The sequence below is a fragment of the Leptodactylus fuscus genome, chromosome 8 (assembly GCF_031893055.1).
Source record: "Leptodactylus fuscus isolate aLepFus1 chromosome 8, aLepFus1.hap2, whole genome shotgun sequence".
Taxonomy (NCBI): domain Eukaryota; kingdom Metazoa; phylum Chordata; class Amphibia; order Anura; family Leptodactylidae; genus Leptodactylus; species Leptodactylus fuscus.
Window position 1 is genome coordinate 20,526,940 of NC_134272.1, and position 11,355 is coordinate 20,538,294.

The 11,355-nt window shown below is 49.0% G+C and overlaps 1 protein-coding gene across 2 annotated transcripts; it reads left to right on the plus strand.

Annotated features, from left to right (window-relative positions):
• The first annotated feature begins 1,948 nt into the window (after nt 1–1,948).
• On the plus strand, nt 1,949–10,835 carry FBXL19 (F-box and leucine rich repeat protein 19). Of its 2 annotated transcripts, none has more exons than XM_075285743.1 (11): nt 1,949–1,991; nt 2,900–3,094; nt 3,181–3,324; nt 3,459–3,545; nt 4,941–5,111; nt 5,332–5,364; nt 5,463–6,097; nt 7,654–7,817; nt 8,118–8,282; nt 9,611–9,829; nt 9,912–10,835. In XM_075285743.1, exons 1-11 carry the CDS (start codon nt 1,974–1,976, stop codon nt 10,100–10,102), a joined length of 2,022 nt encoding a protein of 673 aa, XP_075141844.1. In that variant the 5' UTR covers nt 1,949–1,973; the 3' UTR covers nt 10,103–10,835. The 2 variants fall into 2 exon arrangements, with proteins under 2 accessions (XP_075141844.1, XP_075141845.1); XM_075285744.1 differs by lacking the exon at nt 1,949–1,991 and adding an exon at nt 2,380–2,693.
• Nucleotides 10,836–11,355: the final 520 nt, after the last annotated feature.

Genomic DNA, 11,355 nt, shown 5'->3' on the forward strand with positions numbered 1-11,355 from the left:
CTTTTTTTGCAACGTGACCGACACAAAATATGCTCTTGTTGCCTGTAACATCACAGATAACCGCGCAGGTGTAAGAGCACGCCGCCAGGTTGTGGTGATTTGCCCCACTCTTCTAGAAGTGCAAGAGGTCACCTCTCTCATCAGCAGCCAGCCATATGTTTTGGAAGAATTGGTAAGTATGGTCACCTGCGCACCACCCGTATAGCAGCCACGGTGCAAATACTGCACATCGGTGGGAAGAAGGCGCAATAATCCTGTGCTATGGAATATGTTGGCGCTATAGAACTCAAATGTATTACTATGATAACCCTGCAATGTGGCTACTGAGCAGACAGCAAGCAGGAAGGTGGACTGAGGATAACCCTGAAGAGGCTGCACTAACCTCACCAGCACCAAAGTTCTTCCCAAACAGCTGGACCCCTACCGAAATCATATTAATGGCCTATCCTAAGGAAAATCCCTTTAAGGAAAGTAAGTTGTGACCATAGTTCACCATTCTGGAGGGATCAATATGTGCGGTGTGTCACGCATACTTGTTACGTGTCACGTGATGTGCCGGTCAAGTCACAACAAAGGGGCATTATTATTATTTGGGGGTTACACACAATACACAGAATATACAGGTAGATATAATACTAACAGTGACCGACTGGCACAGTGGGGTAGAGGGCCCTGCCCGCGAGGGCTTACAATCTATGACCCACACGTTTTGTATCTACATCACAAAAGGGGTGCGATATGTAATAAAAGGGCCCTATTGTACAAAGGGCTTTGCAGAAAAGAAAAAAAAGATGGGTTGGTCACTTCAAAATTTTCACTGCACACTTTACACGCTGGATCTCCCAAATCCCAATCCCAAAAAGTTGTCGGGGAGGGGGGGGGAGTCTATGGTGCTGTAAGGTCCAGTCATCGGATCCGCAGTCATAACATGATCACATTCTAACCGTGTGAATGAGACCTTCAAAAATCCACAGCTATCCATAGACACTTATGACCGCCCCTACCCTATATCCACCTCCGCTCGTCTTGACCAGGGGCCAGGGTCAGCTAGTCCTAAGAAGGAACAGAAACTCTTAAATCCAATAGAATAAGACAGTAATGAAGAATCCATTGTTAAAAAATAAATAAAATGTTTACATATAATACGCCATATTGTCTCCAAATCAATGGCCATAATATCTTGACCTATATCAGGATGGTGAGGGTGAGAATTCTCGTGGTCAGGAGAGGGATGACCTGCAACATCCTGACCGGTACATCGCTGTGATTGAGGTGGTCACTGTACGGGACTGCAGGGCCATGTCCGACCTGGATGTAAGTCCACCATGACCGGCTGTCTCCTCTATAGCGGGATCACAAAGGATCTAGAGATGGCGTCAGCAGGGAGTGCCACGAGCGACATCCAATATGGCCTCATAACCAATCAGATTGCTTCTTTTATTCTTGGATCAGTGAATGGGTTTGCTGTGGGTCACGGTAACCAATCGGTTGTCAAAATGACGTCTTATGCTTGGTTGTTACATAAGCGACCAATCAGATTGCAGCTATTAATTAAAGGGTTGCGCGGTTTAGTTGCTATGGGTGACGGTTCCGCTTTCTGTCTTATACAGGGGTTCAGCGATGGGGGGGAGGGGCTCCACACACTGCGGCCATGTCTGTGTATTACACTTTCGCCCCATGACCTATATACTGATCTCCTCAGTGTAACACTACATTTCCCGGCAGCTCTCATGGCCAGGAAGCCAGACACTTCCTTTTCCTATTCGCCTCGCGCTCAAAGACTACATTTCCACGCGTCCCCTGCGGCCATGCTGCCGCCGCCATCTTGCCTGTAGTCCTGGGCGCTTCCGCCTTCCATAGCGGGCCGTCACCTGCAGCCGCGCGAGGACTACACTGCCCGGCGTGCTCCGCGGCTCTGTGGGCGGGAGCAATAGCCTTTCCCACTGGGCGGCCATGTTGGATGTGGTATTGTTATGTGTGTGAGTGTGAATGTGAGGGGAAAGCAAGCAGGGGAAGGGGGGCAGCTGCTTTAGGGCCCCGTTCTGAGAATTTGGGGCCACTCACCGGGTCAGCCCATGTTGCTTGTGAAAGAGGGGAGTCGGCAGTACCCCGCACCCTGCGAGATCGGTAGCCACAGAGCAGGGAGATGAGGGAGGCGGTGGGGGAGCCATAGAGGAAGGAGGAGGAGGCGCTGAGAGCTGCTGACTGCAAGGAAACGGGGTGCAGCCCTCCACACCCCACACTCTGCCTCCATCCTGCACCCTGTATTGCCCCCAGCAGGCCACCTCCGGGTCACTGTAGTCGGCTGTAGGCAGGGGAGGGGGCCCCACAGCTTTCTAGAGGTTATTAGGTGTAGGGGGGGCTGGGGTTATTTTGGGGATTCACCTCCTGGTGCTCAGTACTGGCTGCCTGCACGACATTATCAGGGTGCAGGCTTATAAAGGGGGGTGCTGCAGGAATTTGTACATTTTTGGGGGTTTGGACCCCTTTTCTAGAAGATGCTGGGGGTAAACAAGGAGTAAGGCATTACTGTAGGAATTATTGGGGTATAGACCCCTTGTAGCATGCTAGGGGTCTGACCAGGTGGAGTGGTGCTATAGTGGGATCCGCACGTAATAACCCCAAGAAGAGAGCCCGATTCTGATCATGATAACAAAGAGCCCCGGGCAGGCTCAGTCAGCAGCGGAGAGCAGGTCAGTGCTACACCGAGGGGTTAATACTTACACAAATACGGTTTCTGGGATATGATGTGACTGAACCAATGGAAACCTTACAGAATATCGCCAATACGGTGGACAATATAATGTGCCTAATATTAATAGGAATATTCCCACACATGGGGTCACTTATGTAATGTGATATAAGATCGGACTAACGTGTCTTCTTTCCCGTTCTCCAGGTGTGGGCGCAGCTGAGGCAGTGGGAGATGTCGGGGAAGGGCCTGGGTGCTGCGCGGCGCAGGAGGACGCGCTGCCGGAAGTGTGAGGCTTGTGTGCGGACCGAATGTGGGGAGTGCAACTTCTGCAAGGATATGAAGAAGTTTGGGGGCCCCGGGCGCATGAAGCAGTCATGTCTGAAGAGGCAGTGCACAGCTGTAAGGATCATGGCAACCACTGGGGGGCATCATGAGGTAACATTAACAACGCCAGCCGCCATCTTCTAATGTTGTCTCTTCTTTAGCCCGTCCTGCCGCACACCGCTGTCTGTCTCCTTTGTGGAGATGCTGGGAAGGAAGACACTGCTCAGGATGAAGATCAAAAGTTTAACCTGTCCCTCATGGAATGTACCATATGCAATGAGATCGTCCACCCCGGCTGTATCAAGGTACGACCCGAGGCGTGGCGGTGCTGGCTATAACTCCAGCTCCTGACTGGTCTCTGCTTGCTGTCAGTGTTGTGTGGCCATGTTCTCACCTTCTCCTTCTTCTCTTGTCTCGGCTTCTCCCTGCGTCTCCTCAGATGGGTAAAGCTGAAGCCGTCATTGATACGGAAATCCCCAACTGCTGGGAGTGTCCGCGCTGCGTGAGGGAAGGCCGCACGTGCAAGGTGAGGAGGGTAACCTACTACGGGGGGAGGCACAGAACAATGGAGATATCTGCTGACGATACCAACATGGGGATGTCCTTTCCTCAAGACCTTCCTATGGGCAGAGCGTATCCCAGGGGCCTGCAGGAGGCGCTCCATGTCAAAAATGGTCCCGTCATACACCACCGTGGTAAATATTAGTTGTGAGAGGGTAGAGCATAGTTGGTGCTTGTCACCCAGAACTGCCCATGTAGGAGACAAGGAAACAATATAATAACTTCAATCTGGTGCAGGATCAGACCACAGCATAATAATACAGAATAATCTCATGCCAGATTAGCAGGACCTTTCCTCAGAGTCTGACACTTGTCATGGCAGCTCTGTCCAGTAGCCCCGGATGATTTTTTTTTGTGAAGACCCCACTGCAGTGACACTAAAACATCCCCAGGGCCACCAAAGTAGAGAAGTGATTTGGACCTTGAAGGGGTTTCTCTATAATAGACTCTCATTCTCTCTCCATAGGCTAGGGAACCCCTAACAATTAGGAGAACTGGGGTCTTGAGCGATTGTCCAGTACCCCTTTTCTATGGGACTGCCGGATAATGGAGCTATGGTCAAGCACGCCCACTACCAATCCATTCACATGGAGCACTTGTGGGCCCCTGTTCTTGTAACCGGTGAAGGCCCCAGTGGTCAGACCCTCGCGATCAGACAGTGGGTAAACCCTTTTAGGCTGAGGCCCCACGTTGCGGAAATACAGCTTTTTTTGTTGCAGTTTTTTTGAGCCAAAGCCGAGTGACTACATAAGGAATGGTGTGTGTGTAGGATAGGAAGCTGTCATATTTCTCCCTTCTGCTCAATCCACTCCTAGCCTTGGCTCAAAAAACCACAACAAAATCTGCAGCAAAAAAAGCTGCGTTTCTGCAATGTGGGGCCTCGGCCTTAAAAGGTTTTTCTTGGCTTATCAATTGATGCGTAGCATAGGTCATCAGTTAAATTCTGACATCTAAGACCCCCACAGATCAGTGGGTTGAATCGGCTGCAGCATTTGGGTGAGCGCTGTGGCCCCCTCACTGCTCACCGCGCACAGCATTGTCCATTGTATACTGGCTGTACCTGGTTTTGCAGCTGGGCCCATTCACTTAAATGAGAGTGCTCTGCAAACAGACCATATGACTGATGAAAGTGATGTCACATGGACTGAGAAGCAGGCGCTTCAAACAGCTGATCCACAGGGGTCCCAGATTTTAGTCCCTCGCCTATCCTAAAGTTCTGTCATCAACTTATGAGGCCTATAAAATCCCGTTGATGCTGCGTGTCTACAATAAGACAATGTCCTCTTGTCTGGATCTTCTGGTAATCTGACACATCGGCTGTCCCCGTGTGAGGTAACGCTCTCTTATACCTCTACTGCAGGATCCATTAGACGGTTCAGGAAAACGGCGCTTGGACAACAAAGAAGACGCCGTACGGTGGAAGCTCACAGACGATCCAGCCCCTGGCAGGAAGAAGCCGCCGGACGAAAATCAGGGACATAAGAGGAAGAAGGAGAAGGAGCCGGTGCAGGAGGCGGGGGTCAAGAAGAAGGTAAAGTCATGTCTGTGGGAACCCAGCTTTCCCAGGCTCCCGAATCGCCAGCTTGCCCAATCATGGGACATCTATATGGGATGGAAAAGGCTTTTGTGGATTTTTTAGCTGTGAATCATGGGCAGCCATTATTACAGTGACCGTCTTTTCATGGTGGAGGTCTCTTTGTAGCTTACCTGATTTTTTTCTTATACGTTTCCTTTCACTTCTGGTTTTGCAGGTGAAGGCGGAGAAAGATAAGAAAATCAAGAAGGTGCGTCCTGTGCGGAACCGCCGCTGTCATTTTGGTTTTTTTTCCCTCTTGCCTACTGGTAACAGAAGTGATTGTTGGTTTTCTTCTCCTTCCGGCAGGAACCGCAGGCGCCTTCCGAGCCAGTCCAGGTGTCTGATCGCTCCCATCAGCGAGAGAAGATTGAGCGTTTCAAGCAGATGTGTCAGATGTTGGAGAGGGCGAGGAGCAGCACGTCTAGTTCCAGCTCCGACTCTGATTCTGATTCGGACTCCAAGGCATCTCGAGGCAGCAGCGACAACGGTGAAGGGGGGGAGGGCCGGTCATCACGGATTAGCTTCAGCACCAGCTCCGAGGACGACGAGGAAGGAGGAGGATCAGCCACAGATGGACAAAATGGCACCAGGAATGGCAAACAGAAATCACCCCGGGGTAACAGCAGGGAGAAAGAAAATCGAAGAGGAGGGGGAGGCACGGCCATTAGGAAAGGAACATGTGGTCGCAATGCAGTGCAGGCATTGTCCAGGACTCAGATATTAAAAAGGCCGCTGGTGCCCTCTCCGCCTAAACCACCTCCCCTACAGCTAGAGAGACATGTGGTACGACCCCCTCCCCACAGCCCCGAGCCAGACTCCCTGCCTTTGGACAGTGGAACGGACCATGTAATGCAGAGGGGGGTCTGGCTTGCTGTCTTTAGGCATTTGGGACAAAAAGAGCTATGCGTCTGTATGCGGGTGTGCCGGACCTGGAACCGGTGGTAAGAGTGGGCTTGATGTGGGGAGCCCTGTAAAAGTCCTGAGGTTTGGTGGGCACCGCAGATACCATCAATGGTCTAATCATCCGGCGGCTTAGGCATCATGAAATTACAGGATTACTGCATGATGAATTTTGTTGCACCTATTAAAAGTTCTGACCTACCTCATAGAAGGTGGCGTCACCATGTAAATAATACTCAGCATTATACTGCAGAGCTGCACTCATACTACCGAAGCTTCAGAGCAGAATAGTGAGTGCAGCTCTGGAGTATAATACAGGATGTAACTCAGGATCAGTACAGGATAAGTAATGTAATGTATGTACACAGTGACTGTACCAGCAGAATAGTGAGTGCAGCTCTGGAGTAGAATACAGGATGTAACTCAGGATCAGTACAGGATAAGTAATGTAATGTATGTACACAGTGACTGCACCAGCAGAATAGTGAGTGCAGCTCTGGAGTATAATACAGGATCCTGTATTTATACAGTATAGCAGATTCACTAAGAATCTATAACTATTTTGGTGAAAAATGTTGAAAACTGCAGGTAGCTTTTTTATGTTGCCTTCAGAAATTGCGAAGGTCTGTCACCACCTCATTCACTTTATTCACTTTCATGGCTTAAATAATGACCTAAATCTGTTATCGGTGGCCTAGCAGAGAATGTACCAGATTCATGATAGTCTGCTCCTTGTCATGAATCTGCTGAATCGTTCGCCATCGCAGACATATACAAGTAGTCCTCGAATTATAACGTTGATCCATTCTTACGCGGCGTCGTAAACCAAATTTCGACGTAAGTCGGAAACATACCATACGACGCTGCGTAGGAACGGATCAACGTGATTTAGTGTGCAGCGGCTCGGAACCGAGGGATGAGTACCATATACAGTACAATCTTCCTCGGTTCCGAGCCGCTGCACACTAAATCACATACTGTACAGGGAGAGCTGGCAGATTGCTGTTACGAGGGAGCTGACTTTTTCTCATAGGAATGCATTGGCCAGCGTTGATAGGCCAGTGTACAGCATTCGGCCAATCAACACTGGTTCTGCCAGTGGCTCGTCTGTGAGGAGGCGGAGTCTAATATCAGACCACAGCAGTCTCCATTGTGGTCCGATATTAGACTCCGCTTCCTGTCCAGCGTTGATTGGCCAAATGCTGTACACTGACCAATCAACGCTGGCCAATGCTTTCCTATGAGAAAAAGTAAGCTCCCTCGTAACAGCAAGCTGCCAGCTCTCCCGACTAGCAAGGACCTACTTGCACATCTCTAGTCATAACCATGAAACGTCGTAACCCGAGACCGTCGTAACCGAGGACTACCTGTAGTATGCTGGCTCCGTGGAATCAGTGACTTCACTGTTTATGGAGATTCAGTCTTTGTAAATGTCTTTTTGCCATGTGGATTGTTATTTTATCTTTGCACCCGAGTGCCCTGTGTATTCTTTTATAGATGGTTTGGTCGCCCTTCATTGGATCAGACCAGTCCTGTAGCCGTTCTCCCTGGCTGTCTGACAGTGCTTTGTCCTCTGATATGTGATCTTATGTTGCAGGTGTTGTGATCGGCAGCTCTGGACCTCCATTGACCTGAGCAGAAGAAAATCAATCACTCCTCCTATGTTGAGTGGAATAGTCCGGAGGCAACCTGTCAGACTGGACCTAAGCTGGACCAACATATCAGAAAAACAGCTGACGTGGCTGATCCACCGGCTGCAGGGTGAGTGGGCACAGGGATGGAGGGAGTAACAAGAGGGGGACACAAGCTGAAAATGGATGATGGGAGTGGTTGGATGAAAGCTAGCTGCCAAGGGATGAGCTGAGGACTGTAGTCAGGCTGAATGTAGGCATGTTAGGTGTTGGTTGGTGCTCTCGTTTACTTCAATGGGTGCACCATCCATCACTTGTCATGCCCAGTGGGTTGCGGCCTCAGTGATGGGGGTAGTGAGATGTGAGCACTGCTGGGGATCAAAGGGGACTCGTCTGATCTCTGCCTTTCCCCCTCCTTTCTTCTCTCCAGGAATGAAGGAGCTGCTGCTCGCTGGCTGCACATGGATGGCAGTCTCCTCTCTCTGGACCACCACATTCCCCTGCCTGTCTTTACTTGACCTCGGCTGGGTACAAGGGATGAAAACCTCACACCTCCGAGAGCTGCTCTCCCCCCCAAACTCAGACGGCAAACCAGGTGAGGAGCCAGTACCCTAATTCTTTATCTACATATAGAGGGCAGCTGTCCCTGATACAGAGCTCCAAATTCCCTGCAGTCATAGATTACATGATAAAATTATTTTGCCTTTAGCCACCACTAGAGGGAGATAAGGAGCTGACTGGAGGTGTTAATACAGAATCATTAATCTCTGTAATTAACATTATATACCAGAGAAGCTGACACTGTATATTTGGTAAGTGCACTGCTTTGGGCTCACCAGCAGGTGGCACTTTTTGGTTTATATGCAGCATATGATTGCAAGAGTTGGATAGCACTATTATTCAGCAGATTAACCCTTTTAAACATCCCAAAAAAGTCTTATAAAAATAATAAACTAGTATTAATAGTATGTAATAAAATAACCAAAACTACATACCTGGTATCACTGTAGTCGTCCTGACTCATTTTGGCTGCACAGTGTATTCCGTAAAAACAAAATCCATAAGAATGCGGCTTAAACGCAGTTTTCTCTCATTTTACCCCTTCCAAATTTGTTTTGGTCTTCCCAGTACGTTGTACAGAATATTACATGTCAGCATTGGGAAGCGTAATTTGTCCTGCAAAAACTAAGCCCTCATACGGCTCTGTGAACGGAGATTAAAAAATGATGGCTTTTGGAAAGGGGGTTAAAACACAATGATGTTAATCCTGTATATTGAATGGTATTGGTGTATTCTTGTCAGATCTCCTCACCCCATATGTACGCCAGAACAGTACCAATAAAAACTACTACTCAGACTGCAAAAAACAAGCCCGCACACAACATAAATTATAACATGGTTATGGTATAACAAATTGATGTCATTTTTGCAACTGAGTGGATTTTAAATATTAGTGAAACAAATAAAAATCTTTCATGTATCTCAAAATGGTGCCATCTAAAAATAAAGGTCATCACGCAAAAAACAAGCCGTGATGCATCTACGTGCAGGGAATTCTAAAATGGTGGCTCTGAAACAGAGAACATGATATAAATCGGCACCTGCTGAATTCCTCCAAAGATCATCTCCTGTAGGGATTACAAATAAAGCTTTATGGTGAATGTTGGTTCTCTGTCATGTGGGTGGAGCTCTGTTTTATAAGGGAAATGGTGCAATTCTTTCATTTCTAATTTTTCTGCAATTTTTTTTTTCACTTTTTAATGACAATCAAAATTTAGCAAACCAGAATTGAGCCTTGTTTGTAGCACATGTAGGTGAGGGGTAACCTAACCGGGTCCTAGTTCCAGCAGGGCGACACTTTGTAGCAGTTTGCCTTGTTACCTCCATTTTGCTGTCTGTGTCACGCCGTTGTGTTTCTTTCAGTTGTGTCGGACCTTCGGGGCCGCCTGCCCTCCCTGTCAGAGCTGCGTCTGTGCGGCCTGGAGATGGGGGACTCCGCCCTGCGCCTGCTGCTTCGTTACACTCCTCGTCTTCACCGCCTGGATCTAAGTCACTGCATCCACCTGACCGATCACGGGATCCATATACTGACCGCAGCCACCTCTCCGCTAAGGGACAGCCTCACTCACCTCAACCTTGCAGGTACCTCCTTTGCTCCTCCTGTCACCTTAGGCTTCCATAGATACGGCATTGGCAGTTGATATTCCATTATTTCCTTCCTCAGGGTGTAATCGACTGACGGACCAATCTCTGGCCTTCTTCAAGCGCTGCCCCCATCTACGACATGTCGATCTGCGCTCCTGTCGCCTCCTCACCAGTGAGGGCTTTCAGCGCCTGCTCCAGGATCCGCCATCTGAATCTGAGGGGAAACCTTTTCAGTGTTTGGAGGAGCACGTGCTGAGCCGTGAGAGCTAGCAGCAGACATTTTGGCTCCCGTCAGAGCACTATTGCCCCAGGCAGGGGCTTTTCTACTGTATCTGCCTCCTTTACCAGTCTAGGTGGATTTTACACCTGGATTTTGGAAAAGAGGTTGCACTGAACCTCCCCAACCTTTAACTATTGTTATACCAGCAGGTGGCAGCAGCGAGCTGTGTCCGTATCTGGTATTAAAGTGGTTGTTGGCGGGGGAAACAGAACTTCCTACTAGCTCAGCCCGAGAACTGGGGTATAAACACTCTGGGGGGTGTTAACATAAGGGTACCGACAGGCTACATATTATAGAGACCTCTCTCCTGCCCACTGGGGGGCGTTGTCAACTTGTACAATCCTCCTCTTCTCCTCCACATAGGTCGCAAGGTATGAAGAGATTGGTCACTGCTCACTCCATGGAGGAGAGGATGGGAGGTAGTTTATACATTGTGGGCCTGTTAGCAAAATGTTGGGGGGCGGGGGGGTCTTGGTTTGGGATGTGGGTACATCTCTGCAGGATGATAGGAAGGGATATCAGACTGGATAATGCCCTCTGGTGGACGGGCAGTGAATGTCATATTATAAACTGGGACAAGCTTCTGGGAAACTGGTTACAGAACTGCAGGGCTTCAGGGTGCGGAACGTCTCTCATGACCCCGTCCTGCTTAAGAGGCTGCTGATACTCTGACCGAGCGTCTGTAGCCTTTTCTCAGGGTAAAGGGGCGTGTGTTCCCAAAAACGGTGACACTGAGTATTTCACAATGGTGATAAGATCTATCTTCCATATATCGGCATGTTCATCCCACGCGGAGGGATGGTTAAGTATTGAGATGGTGTTGATGACGCCTCTGGCTGTATTTCAGGGGGGTGGGGAAGGCTTTGAAGAGCATCGCTGTGCAGCTACATATTTGGGAGGGGGAGCGGAGGGAAGACCCGTCTGCAGGTGGCAGGTTACCGGCACATATCACTCTTCTCTCCTTCCTCCCCCTCTTCTCACCGCGGGTCGTTGCGGTTTCTACAATTCTGCTCTGTTAATTTTTGTTCTTTTTTATTTTATATAAAGTGGTTTTTTGTATAGATCTGGTCTGATGGTCTCTTTTTTTTTTTTTTTGGTTTATTTTCTATCTCCTTCTTATACTCCCGAAGATGAAGACTTTACTGTATGGTCATTTCCTTTCACTGGGGCAAATATTACAAACCCTCACGGTTCACACACAAGTAAATATTTGCTTTGCACTTGGGGTACCGCAATGGGGTCT